Source organism: Gymnogyps californianus, chromosome 1, assembly GCF_018139145.2.
Source record: "Gymnogyps californianus isolate 813 chromosome 1, ASM1813914v2, whole genome shotgun sequence".
NCBI lineage: Eukaryota > Metazoa > Chordata > Aves > Accipitriformes > Cathartidae > Gymnogyps > Gymnogyps californianus.
In genome coordinates, this window is record NC_059471.1 from 139,780,069 (window position 1) to 139,798,743 (window position 18,675).

An 18,675-nucleotide genomic window follows, 5' to 3' on the forward strand; every position below is an offset into this window, starting at 1 on the left:
CTTAAACTCCCTAATTAGGTATCAAGCCAGTTAATATCTAATTCTGGTTTGTCTGTGAAATTTTTCCTCCTCTCCCTGTATGTTTTTCAGGGGAGCATGTGATCCTCTAATACCTGCTTTCCCCACATGGCAGACATGGAAACATGACCTTCATTTAAAGTCCTGGCTATTCTTAGTACTTGTTCACCAGTAGTACCTGCAAAAGTTTTCTCAGCTGATGACTTTCAGACAGATACTGGCAAAAAAAAAAAAAAGCTGCAACCACAGGCATAACTCCACCACTGCTATTTGGAAATTTAAGAACAAGTGGGAGTCCAAAATTACCACCAGATGGTGCACCTATTTAGCAAGTGACAGAGACATGTTCCACAAGAAAGAGTAGCCACAGCCTCCAGCAACCCATCAAGTTGCTTCCCCTGCTGTTTATTCTCAGCTGTGATATAAATTGAATGTGTTTGAAACATGGACCTGCCAGTCATACTATTCTGTTACATTTAATATGGAGTATGTTTTCAATCTCCGCAATGGAAGCTTTTCAACTGCCTGGCTAGGGACATGAGGAAGTGGGAAAGAGCGTAGCAGATCTATGAATGCATGTAAAGGGAGGAGGAAAGAAAAAGAGATGGGCTGGGAGCAGGAAAAATCAGTAACGACGAATGGCAATGAGCAGGCTCCAAAATCAGAAGTGGTCAGCACAGAGCATCTGTGCATTGCTGTTTCATTAAGTTGGGCTAGTTCTGGCTATTAATGGTAGGTAGCTGGGAGAAGGCTGAGGTCAGGGCATTTCTGAAGGGTAGTCTTGATGTATAAGTCAGTATTTTGGAAAACTGCCAATGCCAGTATCCCATGCGAAAACACATGGGATATTTTATTAACTGCATAGCAAAGGTGGTGAACTTTCCTAAACAGTGAAGTGGTTTTTATTCTCTAGCTGCTTCTCATTCCTAAGCACTTGTGGTACTCCATACTCAGAGAAAGATCAGCACAAGTCGATAAGCATATATTTTCTGCCATATTTCTCACAATGTCACAAGACCATGTGATTCTTTCAACTGGATTTGCTGTAAATCAATATGTTATCATGTGTAGGACACGAGCAGGTCTCTCTTCCCATTCTGCTCTACTTCTTGCTTTAAAGAAAATTCTAAAGTATTAATTACCTACGTTCCTGGCAATCCTCTTTCATGAACATTACAAAATTGATGTAGAAGAAAATATTGCGAGTCTCTCATTCCTTTGCATAGGTGTGTCTTTTACTGCTTTCTATTGTTTTGGTATGTTTTAAAGGATGCCGTAAATAGAATTTAACATATTGCTAGAGAATGATTAATTAGAAAGGTTTTTCTTTTAATTACAACTTAACCGGTAAGGAAATGTCTGAACTGAAAATTTCCTCTGAGCTAAAAGTGAAAACAGTTGAATATTCTTTAACCCGAGAAGTACTCATTCAGAATGAATAAAATCGTTTTTCATTCTCTTTGTCCAAGCTGAGAGGAAGGCGTCACGTCAAGAAGCTCAATACAATTCCCTTCCTATCATTTTTCACATACCCTGTGGCTCCTAGTTCAACGTGAGAACTATCATTTTATGGTTAAAGCATGGACCAGGAGATAATGGACTTGGACTCTGTTCCCGGCTGTGCCATATACTTTTCTTGTGACCTTGGGCAAGTCACTTCATACCTCGCTGTCTGGAGACTAAAGATGACTAATTTCAGTGGGGAATCGAAAGGCTTAATTAATGTGGACTAACCTCCACTTAAACATTTGTGAAGTACTCTGGGATCCTCAAACAAAAATGGTTGCTGTTAAAGTCTTCTTATCCAAACAGGAAGCAAAGGACAGAAATGTTGTGGAGGGATTTGGTCTTCTAGAAAGCGAGTCCAGGCCTGAAAATAGACCATACTGAAAAATCTCAGTAGAATAGGTCTGGTAAGATTATTAGCTTAGTTTGCATAAGAAGGAAGTTTGGAAACCTCAGGCAGTTGTCCACAAAGAGCCTAAACTCAAATTTCACAAAGAGAAAATACTTACATGTTCAGTACTTACATGTAACATAAGAGAGAATAAAGCCCACAGGGAGAGTAACTGCTGGTTACTTACTGTACACTCGCCGTATGTGTGCTGTGATTCTTCGAGTAAATCTTCCTGTCTGAGACCCTCTTTTTCTAGCTACTGGTGCACAGTGACATCCTGACACCAGCAATGGGGCTTGAACACTTTTTCCCTCCTTCCCTTTCTTTTTCTCCTTGCTGTCTCCCGTTTTACTTCGGCAGTTCAGTAATGCTGAAACCAAGTTCCCTTCCCTTTTGTTTGCTTTTCCCTTGTCCATTGATCAACCGTGTTGCTTTATTACAGACACTGTAGTATTAACTACAGTATAAACAGAAGCTCTTAGCAGGAGAGTTATCTGGGATTTCCCTGCCCTCTTACACAACCAAAGTTTCTGCAGCACCACTTTCTTGTTTGTTTTCAGGGATTAGTGGCAATATTCCACATACTGCTGACATAATGAGGCATAAGCTTCACCCAAAGAAGGCAAGACACTGATTTTTAAAAGACCCTGGACCACTGTGCTACTAGGGATGGGCATGGAAAGTTTGAAAGGTGGCAGACTACCCTCAAATCTGAATGGCAGTAAGATTGCTGATGAGTTTTGCACAGCATGAAGTATTTCCGTGAATACTGTGTCCTGCTCAAAGTTAAATTCAAAGTATCTGCATGGAATATCTCCTATAGCAGCATGTGCACGCTGTCAGTTTGTGTTAGCCAGAGGAACATGGCATCATGTGATAGACAAAAACACTACTTGGTACCATATAGCCTAATCCAAGACTTTTCACGTGAAACATTTGTTTTGTTTTGGTTTTAAGACATTTGCCTTTCTAACTGGTCTGTTTTAATTAGAGCTCAACCTGAACCACAAACGATAGATTTGAACTTTCCCAGAGTTCAGTGGTGTTCAGATCTGGCTTTTGGTTTGGCCCATCACAAAGACAGGGGTCAGCTTCAAAGTTCAGATCTGGAAATGGGCTGCTACAAAGCGGGGGGCTGAAAAGATTATTTAATGAGACCCATATCTTGTTTTAATGGTGGATTTGCAGTAGAGACACTTGCTAAGAGATGCATTTTTTAAAAGTACTTTTACGTAAGCAGCATCTCAAAGACTGGTGTTAATACCAATCTATCTATTTAAATACACTTGTATTTATACTGCAGAAAGGGACTTGTCCCCCTTCTGATCTTCTGGTGTTTAAAACTCAATGCTTCTGATCATCCTTCAGTTCTAGGGTATCGCACTTAAAAACAATGGAAGCTCTTTGTGGGCTAGAAATTTGATCTTTTTATCCTCATAACATTTAGTTTTTTCAGCTGAAAGGGCAGCTAACTCATAGAGCCGGCATTCGCCCATTTGTCAAACTCTTGCAGGTGTGGATCAGTATTTTAGGGTGAGCTTGCTCAGTACCTGGCAAAACACAAGCTTTACACAACAGAAATAATAAATAACAACCACTAGTCTACTAGATAAGACAACCTGACTGGTAGGGTTAGCTGGACAGTTTCAATTAAACACTAATTCAGTATCTTTCATGAGGCCTGAGAAGATTCATATAATTCTTCCTTGTTTTTGTGTATCTTGTCACTTCCCAACTCCTGTCAGGACCAGAAACTCCAGAGCTGAAAAAAAAGACTTTGCTCTTGTGATGCTTCCAGACTCATTTTGCAAACCAGAGAGGTTTGGACCAGAATCTAAACTCTGTGTATTTATCCAAAACCCTCTGAGCTCTTTACTCTTTTAAATCTCTTTCATATGTGTGATTTGTGCCGTGTCTTGTTCACTGGGGTTACAAACTGACTACCAGGCAAAGACCCTTTAAACACCAAGAAGTGTAGACATCATTACTTGAACCTAGCTCTCCTCCCAGAAAGATTGTCAGGCAAGTCAAATGTATCAGAAATGTAAACACAGCCACACAAGCAGTGTAAGAGCATTTTGAAAATATTTAAGCAAATTCGAAATCAACTTTCAACCCAGCCCTTTCACCAGAACTTTCTCATTTCCTTTCCACAAAATCTGAGCTCTGACAGGGGACACCAGTGACTTATGGGGTTACTGCCCAGCTGTTTGCCCTACACCTGGAAGATGGGATCTCTGCAGTGGAATTAGCAGAGCAGAACGCAGGCTCATACTGACAATCTGCAAACCCAGCCTCTCTGCTGTAACCACCAAGGAAGGGCTGGTTTGGGCTGGACTGTAAGCTAAAGCCAATGAGGCACGGTCCTTCTGCTACCACGGGAGATATCAAGGGAGTGGTAACATCCTAAACAGTCACATCAAGACTCACCGCATCTCACCTGTCAAACCCTATCTTGCCAAGAATGCACCAGATGATAAACACATTAAAGCCCACACACCTAAAGGATGAGTGGTGAGTCACCAGCGACAGTGCTCACGTTATAGATTTGCTTGTGAAATTTGACATATCGAGTTGGTCCTCTAAGGTGTCCTGCCAGGCGTCAGAAACCATGCCAGGAATTTATGTGAGCAACAGATTTGTGCGACAACCTTAATGAACAATATGCAGAATTATCCTCCAGGAGACAATCCAACAGCAATTCCCAGGAAACGCAATGAGAACCTCTCTGCTATGTTCCTGTGCAGAATTTTACAGAAAAAGGCAACATTCTGGTACATGACTTGATACAAATTATTTTGCTTTTTTTGTCAAGCAGAGGAAATAGTCTTTTGTCTATGTCTATACAGTTTTGAAGAATATCGTAAGGCCACCTTGAAGAGCAGAATCACTGGACAAGATGAAAGCATAACAATTTCTGTGCCTGGAAAGTGCTATCCCAGGCACGCAGGAGCTGTTTCTCCATGACCAGTAGTCTGAAATGCTTCTCAGAGCCCCCAGCCTGGCTGTCACCTTTTCTGAGGTTGGGCAGTACTTCTTCCATATTCATTGCTATTACCACAAAAGGGTGTGTAGATCAAGGTATTTCTAGATGTCATTATTTCATAGTTATTTGACATAATACTCCTCTTGTATTGCTGTTGCAGTGAAAGCTGCAACGTGTTGGATGGTTATGCCATTTTATGACGTTTTTCTGGATTTAGATGGAAATCTGACAAATAATTTAAATAAATATTTATTTATTAGATCCTGTCTAGACCAAGTAGATGCCTAGTGTGTGCAATTCAGTTTAATAAAAGATACTGCTGCTCTTCATAAACCTTATTTTACATGTCATGACTAAGTAGAATTAGTACTTTATTTTATATAAAATCATCCTAATTCTGTACTTGATAGAATCAAGTTAAATGATACTCTGAAAAAAACTAGAAAAATACACTAGAAGAAGTTATATTATGTTCAGTAGAATATCTTCATCCTGATCAGTGAAACCAACAAACTCATCTTCTGGCTTTTAATGTAATGAAATCTTTTTTCCCCAGTCAGAATATAAAACAGGATAATGGACTGATAGTGGAATATTTTAAGGGTGGGATCTCCTTTTCTAAAACCACCATATACCCTCAGCAATTACACTTAGATGACTGCTGCCAGCATAGTTGGAAAGGCTCACTGTGCAGGGAAATCTGGCTTAACTCTCTGATGGGATAAGTTTAGACTCTCTCCCTTTCTTTGCATTTTCTACTCCTAGTTTTGGGGCTTCCCCATGCAGCTTGATAGCTTCTGGAAGTCTTGCTTTTTTGGTGTCTAACTCTCTCAGTGCTTGGTAAGGCTGGATTCCTATCCTGGCCACGTGGAAAATACTAGGTGGAAGAACATCTAAAAGACAGGCTTTAGAGCCAACATCCCTTTGCAGATTTAGCTCTAGGTGCGTAGCTCTTGCCCTATAGATGTAATTAATTTTGTATACTGTAAACATTGGCATCTAATCTGAAAACAGTACCTCATACCTGCAAAATGTCTTGGGCTAGACTTGCTTGCTGCTGCTTTTGCTTTCTATGTGTTTCCAAAAGTGGGTTTCTAGATTAATACATATGTATATGAAACAATTGTGTTGGCTAACAAAAGAAGTGAGCACAAGAAAAAAGTCTATGCTGACAAATAGAAGAAGCCTGCTTTTAAGATCCTGCTTAAAGTTGCACATGTCTTACTAGTAGTCAAGAAATGTCATCAGCTCCGAACGGGGACGTGAAAACATTTAACATCTCTCTGAAACAGAAGCAAATGCAACCTCAGCAAAACTTCTGGCACGACACTTAAATTATTAGTTATTTTTTCAAATTAAAAGTAAAGGAAGGATGTGGATCTAATGCTATGCAGGTACGGCATGTGAGGAGGTGTGAGTGCAGAATGTTAGGACTGAACTCTAAGTGCCATGTACTTCTCTGGCAGATATGGTGATGCTGAGCATTGCTGGGTCCAAATTCTTTTACAGCTCTGGCAGTAGATGACCAGTTCAGTACTATGCTATAACAGTATGTGGAAGAGCAGAGCAGAGAATTCCCAGTCCCAGGAGCTGCTGCTTCTTTCTTGGAGCTCTCCTGTCCCACCATGCAGCTGCATGGACATCCTCCCTGAAAACAGGGTTGAATTTGTGTTTCGGTTGTCAGTTGAGAAGTCTACAGCTAAATTCCTCTGTGGCCTCCCCACAAAGAGAATCCAACAAGAGGACAGCTTGTTCTCTTACAGGTCCTTCTGCTGTATGGATAAATGCCTTAACGCCCTTGTGCCCCTGGGAAAGAGAGGTAATAGTATCTCTCTTCTGTTGCCCTCTCCAGCTGAAAGATGCAGCTTAAGGCAAGGACTACCTCTTGCATAAACAGATGTGTGTCTAACACCAACTTCAGCTGGGTATCACTTAGTATATCTGTAATTCAATAATTATGGCAAAGTGGTACTGGCCCAATTATAGGCTCTGCACAATATATTGAGGTAACATTCATGATTTAACTAAACCGCCTCAAGAAATTCTGAAGCAAGAGCTGAAATTTCATCTGCAATGTACACATTCGCACACACAGACACCCACCCACAGACACTCTGGCATGCCCAGGTATAGGAGCTTAGTGCTTACAACTACTCATAATTCAGTGAACCCTTTAAAAGGTGTTATTATTTAACATGTTTCTACAGCAAAACACAGGTGTGCACAATGATTTACAAAAGAATACAGACATGACCATTGCCCTCAGGGATTTGTTATCTAGGTTAGAAGTGACATAAGATAATACAGGAAAAGATGACTTCATGCAAATGGCAGCGCAGATTTATTTTTAAAGAGATGTTCTTCAACACAGTATATTTACATCAGGCCACTGAAATGATTGAAACAAGTTAATTAAAATACTGACCCAGCAGAGAGTCCACTGAGAAGGTCTGATTCTGCAAGGTGATGACTTCTTAATATTCATGAGCATGGCAGTAGGGCTGACAGAGTATTTGTGAAATTGGGTCCATAGCAAAGTCAAATATAATCATAGAATCACAGAATAATTTAGGTTGGAAGGATCCTCTATTGACAGCCAAGGAGTACATCCATTCTGAACTGATTCACTCACTAAAGGCTCAAGCCTATAAAATCGACACACATGAAAATCTCAGTGACTAAAATAGTTTGGTAGCAACCTACCCTGCTGTTGTATCCTACTAAATGGAGCATGAAGTTGACTTGAAAACAAATTTACTTTAAAAATCTGGTAGTACTGTCCTCCATTTCCCTGACAGGTTCAGAGTGGAGGTTTCTTTTCTGCTGGGTTTTGGGGTGTTTTTTGATGATGTGGCAAGCGTATTTTCTATTTCTTAAATCAGAGTTGACAACATTTCCCTTGCTGAGCACCACACAGGTATCTCAGAAACCTTTAACAGGCCATATTGTAGTGCAAGAACACAATCAAGAGCAAGGCCCCCAAAAAAGAAAAGTATGTGCCCACATAGCTATAGATTCCCTTCCCTTTTTCTTAAATATTTTTTTTTATTTCTCCCTGTGAAATGCCCTTAAAAAAGAGACCATAATGCATTGGCAAATCCTACACATAAGAACTGTTATTGTGAATAGATTGAGGCAGTTGAATTATTAGAATGGAATAGAATAGAACAGAACAGAATATATAACAACATCTAGTTCCTCATAGCCCCATTCAATTTAAGGACATTAGCACACTTTAGGACCCAGTTTCTCTGAGATGCCTTCAGGAGTCCATGCTTTCCGACAAGGGGTGCAAAGAACTTTTTAAAACCCCAGTACGCTGCAAGATATCTCCAGCTGAGCTTTCACATATTACGATATATCAAACCTCTAGCCATCATTGAAAAGAAAAAGCACCAAACATTCAGCAGGGAATCATTAAGTGCCACAATGGGACGTCAGTAGGTCCAGAAGCGAACACAGGCAGGAGACGATCTCTCTGCTCCAGCTATTGCTTCCCACATGCTACTTTGACAGTATTAGCAGTAGCATTGTGAAAACACAGCCAGCTGTGACACTGCACAGGCTTTTCTCAATGGTACAGTGTATCTGGGAACTACCCCCTCATGCTTTGTGCACTGTGTATTTCTCAAGCCATGCTCTTGTGCATTCTTTAAATGAGTGCTTAGCACCATGTTCTGATTAAACCTTGACAAAAACAAGCAGTGGTGCTTTGGGATCAAAACTTAATTTCCCCATTTTCTGTAAGAATGAGACACAGATTGTTTGTTAGGGCTGAGTTAGTAAGAAATATTTGCTGCAACAAATATAGTTTTACAGGGGAGAGACCAAAAATTTCATATTTCTCTGGGCATTTCTAAACATCCTCCAAAAGATCACAGCTAACTTACTAACCTCACAGGAGCTGTCCCAGAAAACTCCACCAAGGGACGTGCTGCCAAAAGACAGTCAAAAACACAACAGCATTATGCTCACTTTGGAAGAGAAATGCTGACTATTGTTTACAGTTGCCAGGAGCTAACTGAATATGTTTAGGGGGTAAATTAAGCAAAAAACCCCTGTAAATTGTTGGAAGCCTCATTACAGAAACCACTGTGGAAAGTACCACCAAGTCTTTAGAAAATAACCATGAAATTGGAAAAATGCTTGAAAAAATGTGAAAAGCAGAGGCATAGTAAATAGCTCTTTTTAATAGACGTGCTTCCAAAAGTATATAAATAGTGACAGCAAGGAGCTGCAAAAAGGCAAGTGTGAAATAAATCTGGCTCATGTACAACCCATTCTAAAAGAAAATTTGACAAACCCACATGAGCAACAGAAAACAATCCAGTTGACAGAGTGATTCTAGACTGATGGCCAAAATTCTGGCACCTCCAACCACAAAAACTTAGTGGGAGTCTAGAGATGAAAAATGCTGAATAAGAGAAGAATTTGTAAATAAACCATTATGTCATAGCACTACACATTCTCGGCTTTGAAATCTGCAATGTTCTCTGTCCCAACCACATGTAATCAGAAATAGACTTCATGAGCAGTCTAGGAAGAAGCTGCTGAAATCATGTGCAACTCCTGCTCTAGCTCTATCTGGATGAAGCAAAATTAAACAAGACTATTTTAATTAGATGGTAGTAGAAAAAAAAAATTTTAGGGAGAAAATGGGAAACAAATAAATATTGTAAAGAGAACATTACCCAACGTGACCATTGGAAGACTCCATCAGATTTTACCAGAAAGTTCTGCCAGAGTAACAGATAGTCAATCTGCACCAGGTTCATCATTCATGAGCACTTCTGAGCACACGTGCTACAAGAGTAACCTCACGACCACAGATGACGACATCTGTTTTTTTGACAACAGGCTACACAGTAATCATTCAGTTGGTACTTTGTCAGTGAGTGGAAGATGAAGAAAAAAAGCTGGTCCACTACTCAGTGGAGTGGACCCCTGAGGAGAGTGTAAACCAAGGATAGTGTCAAGAAGGCCAAGCACTTCTTGCATCAGCCTTCACTAAAAAGGTTAATGGTGAGCAGATGGTTATAGAACTAATATCATCAACAGAGGAATACCATCTCAGCATTAGACAGAGGGAAGTATTTGTCCAGGCTGAATGCTTTCCAGTTAGCTGTCCCTCATCTCAGAACATTTAATGAAGCCATTTTAGAGCCATTAGTCCTGACAGGCATTAGCGCTGAAAAGTTGTGGAGAACTCTAATTAAGAAGAATTGAAAAGACAAATGTATTGCCTTTGTCTAAAAGAAAAAAAGAAAGGATTTATAGGACCAATCAGCTTAACTTCAGTAAATGAAAAAATATGGGAACAAAACCCCATTTGTAAGCTCATAACCGAGAACAAGGAGATGAGTAACAGTCAACAAGGATCTGTCAAGAACAAATCATGTTAAACCAATCTAATTTCCTTCTTTTGCCACCCAGGGCCTCAGAGGCAGAGAAGAAGCAGTTTATACCATATATTTTGGACTTCAATGAAGCTTTTGAGGCTGCTTTATATGACATTCTCCTAAGAAAACTAAGGAAAAGCTAACCAAATGGGTACATACTATCTGGAAATTGTACTTGGAGGGTAGTTATCAAAATGGAAGGATGTACTAACTGGGTTTCCTTTGTGATCTGTGCTGGATCTGGTACCAGTCAGTATTATACTCGACTTGACCAAGGGAATAAGCTATGCACATTGAACTTACAAATGATGTCAGGCTGGGAGGGACTGTAAGGAATTTGGAGGAATTTTGGGTCAAAATTGAAAATGATCATGGAGAAATGGTCTGGAAAAGAAGAAAAAGGAGAAAAAGAAAAAAAGAAAAAGAAAAAAAGAAAAAAGAAAGAGGAGGCAAATCAGAAAGACAAATACATGGGGATCTATACGTGGGAATAATCAGCTGCACAAATGCAAGATGGGAAACATCTGGTGTGATAGCAGCTGCACAGAAGACGACTGCAAACTGAGTAAGAGTCAAAAATGTCCTGCTGCTGTGAAAACACCATGCTGGCATGAGTAAACAGGAGTGTAGCATGCGAGACACATGAAGTGCTCCTTCTGCTCCAGCCCCGAGCAGGCAAGGCCTCAGCTGGAGCTCCCTGTCACATCTCCAGCACTGCACTGCAAGGCACAGGCCAGCCCGTTGGGAGAGCCTGGGGAGAGCAGGGGCAATGATCAGAGCTCCTGAAACTGCTCTGCAAGGACTGACGATGGAACGTCTAGAAAGGGGTGGAAGTCTTTAAATATTTAAAGGCTACTGCTAGCAGAAAGGAGCAATTGGTTCTTAGCATCTGTAGAGAAAGAAGCAGTGGGTTTGTGTTCAGAAAGACAGTTTCAGGTTAGTATTAGTAAAACATGTGTCAATAAGGGTCCCGAAGCACTGAAATAGACTGTGGAATCCCCACCGCTGAAGGTCTTTAAGAACAGGATAAATAAAAAGCTATTGTGAAGGGCAACTGTGTTATTAGCTTACGTTAGGGTTGAGGGATGGACTAGAGACCCTCCTGAGGTTCCTGCCAGCCCTGCTTTTCTATGGTGTTTTTTCTGCTTGTACAAAGTGATTTCAGTGGTCTGTAGTTCTGACATGCAGCACCAGGTATAGTAAATTAGAGGGACAGAGAAATTAAACCAATCCCTGCTTTTAGATTATAAACCAAGAAGCCCAAAATTAACTACCCTGAAAATGCAAATAGAGAAAGGATCTGCTCCAGACAGTGAGAAAACTCTCACTGTCTTGTATTGCCCTTGGATTGAACCCAAAGAGAAAAGCCTGTACTATTTTCCTTGAGAATTGCTAATGAGTGTGTTGAATAAAATACAAAATTACAATGGAACTAAACTTGTCTGTAAAAGTCTTCATCCAGCCCTACTTGGGGTGCTGTTGTCTGAGTTTTAGTTTACTCATCTAGATGTATCTATTGTCTTTTGCCTATAAAAAATGACTCACTGTGTCCTCAGCTTTCACTCGCAAAAGAAGACTTGTTGAAAAGGATAGGTTTGGCAAAAAAATCAAACTTCTGCCGTGGTTCATTTCTTCTTACCACTGACCTATATTGTATTGTGTCTTATAATCAATCTGGTGTCTACAGATGGTGTAAGTACATGAGGAATTTTTTTTGTTTAACAGCAGCATGTAGTATTTTTCTCTATCATTGTTGATCCAAGACTTAGCAAATTACTGGCTAAACAGTGTATATTCTACAGTTTAATACTTAAAGTTAAATTACAGTTCTAATGGTTGACATTCAGTAGTACTCTTATTCATCTAGCTGCTGACATAAGAAATTTCAGAATGATGTGTGGAATAGTAATATTCTCATTTAGTTACTCAGAAAAATAGATGCCTTGCTAATAACTACGAAACAGTTAATTCTTTAACCCTGCACTCACAGCTGAATGATCAAAATATATATTTAACATATATGATTCTCAGCTGATTGTGGTTACATGCTGAAAATGCGCTGCTGAATATGTGCATACTAGAATGTAGTAAACTACAGCAATTATGGAACTTGTAATAATTTCCACATCAGACCATACTAAGTCTAGTGCTCAGTTAGCAGTCTAAAACTTAGTTAGAGACGACATCTAAATTAGGGGTAAACTATAGGCTGCTCCACAACTCCAACAATGGATAAATAGGCTCCTCTCACCTTATCTGCCAGAAATCACTCATTTTAGAAAGCAATGATCCAATATCTGTCTGTCTGAGCAGCAACTGCCTGCATTGCTGGGTATTAGAGCACTTTTAAAATACAGCCCTTAGTTAGAATGCAAATGAACTCAAGCAAATGGCAGTAACTCAGACCAGCAGACCACAGGCAAGACTTCTCTCATGGCCTGGCAGATTGCAAGAAGTGACCTTCAGCACCTTCACCAAAGACAAAAGGCTTTATTTCAATTAGTACTGGTGGTGATCTCCTATTGGAGTTATTAGATCAGACAGTTATCAGATCAGCAGTTATTAGATCAGACAGTAACATTCATGTTACTCATGAAAACATTCATTCTGTGTTTTGGGAATTAAATCAGAACTGTCGTTTTTGACACCAAAGCAGGCATTTCGAAGAGGGAAATGGATGAATCCAAAGGTTGCACAAAAAAGTGTCTTTTCCACCAAAATAAAATCTCGACAGAATTATTCTGGTTTACATGACAGAAAACATTAAAAAGTCAAACAAGAATTTTTCTTCTGAGACACAGATAGTGAGCATATATAGTGCCAAATAACTAGGTGACCAGGATATTCACTGGAAAAAGAAAAATCTAGCTTCAAAGTTGGGTCAAATCCCAAATCTTCTGATATGTATAATCTTTCTCCATTTCAAGAACATTTCTGGAAAGACTTGTCTCTGTTTCGTTACAGAACAAGAATATTTTTGAAATCTCAGAAAATTCCATAAAATGAGATTATTGTTCTCCATTCAGGTATCACAGCAATCATTACTTAGATATTTTTAGCTGCCTAACAAAGGCTTCCTTAGAACTGATTCCAAGTGATGACATGCTAATGGAAAGCTTTGTGTACAGCAGACGCATTATTTGAGTACAGAGGTTCCCCTCCCTCCCCCATCAGCATTTTCTGATAGACTCTACTGATCCTAGGACTTTAGAGAACTGCTGAGGTAATGCTTACACTGAAGTTCAAGGGAAGTTTTGGAACATCCTCTAGTTAAAAAACCCTAAAACCAAAAAAACTTAATTCTTAGCAGGACAACTTAACTTGCAAAAGGAATCTGATTTTCAAGCCAGATCTTATTTCTGAGCCCTTCTTATTTTAGAGCTGCATTGAAACAGAACAGTAATCTCTTCAGAGAGTCAATATGGTTTCCATTTGGTATTATCCCATGACTTGAGATAATTCCATCACTGCTATAGCTCTCAAGTGGGTGAAGGAAAGATGTTTTCCTCTATTCCTGAAGGTAATCAGGGGTATAATGGGAACAAGGGGGAGCAAAAGGAAGATAAAGACAGGATATTCTTTAGTTTTACAAAACTGATCAAGGGAAGCACCGTGTGAAAACTCACGGATAGGTCACAGACACATAGATAAAATGGCTTACCTTCTACTCTGGATACATGTGGAACATATTGAGCTTAACCATAAAATGTAAGCAACCTCTCTCTGGTTAATCTCTGAGTAAATCTACTGAACTGTAGCTCACAGCTGCTATGTTCCCTGACAGGAATATGTTTCTGCTTCTTTATAAGCATTTCTACATGTGTTTCAAAGGTGTCTGAACAAAAAATTTTCTGGGGTCTGATTTTGCATTCTCATTTACACGCATCCTGAAGAAAAGGAAAACATATCTATACATGTAGTTTCTATCACATCTCATATTTCCAATCTTTCAATTTATAGATTAAGAATAGATTTTTTTTAAAAGAAGATGAAGAAAGAAATCCTGCAAGTCAACAGGATACATTTTAAAACATGGGTCCCAGATTTGACTTCAGCTGGTGGGTGAAGAACAGAAGAGTGAATATCGATATGCGTTTTTAGAGAACACACTAGGAACTAGAACAGTGGTTCCCAAACTTTTTTGGATTGCTATCAACCCTCAGAATTTCTTGCGGACCACCAGGCATCGTTATCATCAAACTTTTAATTGAAAACACTATTAAAAACAGTGTTTAATATGGCTCTGCGGATTAGCTGTGAACCCTTTACCGTGGCCTCCTGGACCACCAGTGTTCTGCGGACCACGGTTTGGGAACCACTGAACCAGACTACACACATCGTACACCCCAACAAAACACTTCTGTGTCTGAAAGCAAAGTCGGTCCTTCTGTTGCGCAATGTACTCAAATAATACACAAGTCAGTTTAACCTTCTTGGTACCTGAAGAACACAGCACCCTTTTGTTTTTCTCTTACCTTAAGTTTCTTTTTTATTGCTTTGGAGAAACAAGTAAATGGTGCCAAAAACCAGTTTATGATTGTTTCTTGTAGGATCTTTCTCATATCCGGCAGTGGTGTAACCTTTCAGGAAGCTATCTATGAAAATAAGAAATATAAAACATAAAAACCTCCACACTGTGCACTGGTCATTCCAGAGTAGTTATGATATCTACGAATCCTAAAATAAAAAATTAAAAATAGCTTCTAAGTTTTTTGGTTTTTTTTCTCCTCTGGAAAATTTGTTCTTTTTTTTCCTTCCCAAATCCATTAACGATGTTAAAGCTCTGTGTGTGGTCATTAAAGCATTTCAGCAACTTTCTGCAAATTCTTTACAGTTATTCTTTGGCTGCAATATTACAAGATTGTCTGTTTATCACCAGATAAACACACAGAGGAAAATGATGATAGTGCTGAGAAGGGAACTTGTAGGGAAACGTTATAAATAAGAACAGCAAAACACCAAGGGCCATGATCCAGCCCTACATTAAGTCAGTGACAGAGTGTGGTCTCACGTGAGAGCAGGAATGGGCTGTAGCATCCCTTTCGATCGTTCTGCCTCTGTATCTCCTTGCTTATGTGCACCCCACAGGCAACTCCTCAGCCAACCAGCGTCTAGTAAAGAAACGGGGCTTATTTACCTCTCTTCGTATACTCAATATCAACAGCTATAACATGGAATTGGGAATGAGGAACCTTGGCAAGTAGTGGCATCATAGAAAAAAAAAAGAACTTTTTTCTAAAAAGACTTTTTTTCTGAACAAGACTGTGCTTCCATGACAGTATCTCACTTGTTTTGGAGACGAAATAATGCTGCCACACCACTTCCATATCCCTTGTATGCTCAATAGCCAAGGTAATGCAGAGGTTTGAGTCAGACTGGGAGTGGAAAAGGGTCGTTACAACACAACTAATAGGCAAGAGAAGTCAGCAAGGGAAAGGGGTAGCCTCTACTTTACCTTGAAAGAAAACAAAATCTACCCAGCTCTTGTCTCTATAGGCTTCTCTTGCAATACTTTACACTCAGCATCATTAATGGACGCTACTGGAACATTTATAAAGGTGGATTAATAATCTTCCTCATTTGTGTCCTAGCCCTCTCACATATCTGAAAGGGTCTGGTATTTTTTATGTTGTCTGAACACTTTTGGTTTTGAACTATTGTTTTCCGGTGAGCACTGCTGCCAGTGACTCACTTATTATTCATCTGAAATAGATAAAGTTCAGCTTGCAAACCTGACTAGACAGTGTAAAAACAAATCGTGTTGCCTCACCTCACCACTGTCCAGACTCATTGCCAAATTCCCCTCTGGTGAAGGGGGTTAGGTGGGACTATCACACGGCTGGTGCTTACCTGGTGTAATATGCCCCAGTTGAGCCAAGCATTTTAAATACGTATGTAATTCTGTACGAATGAGAAATACACACTTAGTAGTAATGCCCTTCTCACACTGCTGCCTGACACCGTTGCTGTAGATAATGTGTGTGCTTTCTTTAGTAAGTAAGTGCTGCCTTTCTGCCAACCCATCAGCTTTTGGCTTCTCTCCACAGGAAGCAGGGAAGCTGCGTTCACCTATGCCATTACTGCTGCCGGGGTTGCACACGCCGTCACGGCCGCCTGCAGCCAGGGCAACCTCAGCAATTGTGGCTGTGATCGAGAGAAACAGGGCTACTACAACCAGGAGGAGGGCTGGAAGTGGGGAGGCTGCTCTGCGGATATCAGATACGGCATTGAGTTCTCCCGGAGGTTTGTTGATGCCCGAGAAATCAAAAAGAATGCACGGAGGCTGATGAACTTGCACAACAATGAGGCTGGAAGAAAGGTATTCCAGAAAGGACGAGGGATGGGGAAACGTGTGTGCTGGAGGACGGGGGGAGGCTGGCTTGGTGGCAGGAGGCATTCCCCGAGAACTTGCCCCTCTGTCTGCTGTTATCCCACACCCACATCAAGTTACCTGATGGCATCTAATGTTTACATTTTGTTGCTATTTCTTTTTATTCAGAGCTGGCCATGTATTATAGATGTTCCCCTAAACATTTCTGCTTCCTAAGCCTTCTTTCCAGTCCCACTGATAACAGAGAGGACTTTGCTGGAGCTGTTTGGCATAACGATAAATCTTTGCTTTTCAACTCCTTTGCAAAAATCTAGCAAGAGATGTCGGGGCTTGTGATGGGACAGGACTGAGTGCCTGCATTGCTGAACTCCCACAGCACTTGCAGCTATTTATTCCATCCAAAACCAAAACACTTCTTTGACCACAGCTCTAATGAAGTACACACTTCATAGCAAATGCACAACTGTCCGTTTCTCACTGGTGGGCTATGAACAGCTAAGTTTGTAGTGTCACTTTGGAAGAAGAAAGAGTTTCATGTCTATAACCATGACTGAGTTGCTTGCAATGGAAACAATAAACATCATGGAGCTATGCTGATTTATGTCCATTGAATAACAATCCTCATAGCTCTCAAAGCTTGCCCTTTAAAAAGTATAACAGATCTTTCTGCATAATATATACCTACCTCGGGAGAGATTTTACTCTCCTTCAAAGGATCCTTCAAAGTGTTTTCCCCCAGGTAAAAAAATGCTGCTTCTACCCTCCAGTGTTGTAGGAGATGCCCCCAAAGTTAGACTGAAATTTTGTCCTCTAAAACAGTGTGTGCTTTCAGTCCTACACCAAGCATTAGCTGCTGAGGTGGGCAAAGATGCTTGAATTGGTGGTGACAGAAGCACTACCATTGTCTTACTGCCTGTATTTTACTTTTTAACACTCAGTCCGTGCAACAAAACCTCCTGGAGATTGCAGTTGGCTGTGCACTGAAACTGAAGGTGGTGTATGGGCAGTTATCCGTTGGGATGGAAGTACTATATAAATTCAGCGTGGTGAAAGAGACCAGTTATGGGGCGTAATCTCAAGTGTAGAGACAGGATCAATACTTGAATGATGATTGATACTGAGGTCTCCAGATGTGAAGGAGACAGCTGACTGAAGAGCCAGACAGAGAAGCATCCTTAAGAGGGGCACAATCTTTTTTCCCAAAACTTGCTGCCACGGGTGTAAGAGCACCTCATACTGCTGTATGAGCTGCTCTTGGAAGACCAGCAGCTTGGAAGACCAGCTCCAGGTCGGATCACTTCTCTTAGCCTGGGTGTTTCACCTCGGGGTCATGCATTGTGTTTGGATGCAAAAGAAGATGGAAGCCACATGTTAAACTTGCAAGGGAGCATTTATTACTGCTAGATGCATTACCATCCCTGCTTAAACTGGCAACTCTCTGTGGTGGGCACTGTGCCACTGCCATGGAGATGCTGATGCATGTCTTGTTTTGAACATGTTACAGACTAGATGTGAAAAAGGGACAAAAGAGCAAAAGCGGATGCATAGACGGAGAACAGTGAAGTCCCTTGCCCAAGGACAGAAGGCGGCTCAGTATCTGAGCCAGGCACTGATCCCAGGTCCCCCAGTTCTAAATATAGCCCAGTAACCACTAGACCACATTGCTGATTCTTATTAAGCAAATTATATTTTTACTCTTCATCAGAATTTCATAAGCAGGGGGACATAAGCAAACCAAAGAAGTGTGTGTTTTTACAGATATTTCTGGTAGCAGCATTCATGCACACGCATTTCTTTTAACATTTCTAAAAACATAATTTTTTGCAAATGTTTTTGCAAAAACAAATGATAACACTCACTGTCATGTTTTTGAGACAGGAATAAAAAGGCTTGTAAATACTGACAATATAGGTTTTTTTTCCCAAATACACCTTTTTATAAATAGTATTTTGGAATTTACCCACTTTTTTGTTGTTGGCATTTTTCATTAGTTATTTATAACCATATATATTCATTGTAATCATTAATGCATCATATTGCTTTC

The 18,675-nt window shown here is 40.2% G+C and overlaps 1 protein-coding gene across 2 annotated transcripts in view; it reads left to right on the forward strand.

The window, feature by feature from the left end:
• Positions 1 to 18,675, forward strand: part of WNT7B (Wnt family member 7B) — a 95,246-nt gene that overhangs the window by 66,981 nt on the left and 9,590 nt on the right. For both annotated transcript variants that reach the window (XM_050900741.1, XM_050900731.1), the window contains exon 3: positions 16,348 to 16,619. In XM_050900741.1, coding sequence (XP_050756698.1) covers positions 16,348 to 16,619 — 272 coding nt within the window. The remainder of the gene's footprint in view (positions 1 to 16,347; positions 16,620 to 18,675) is intronic.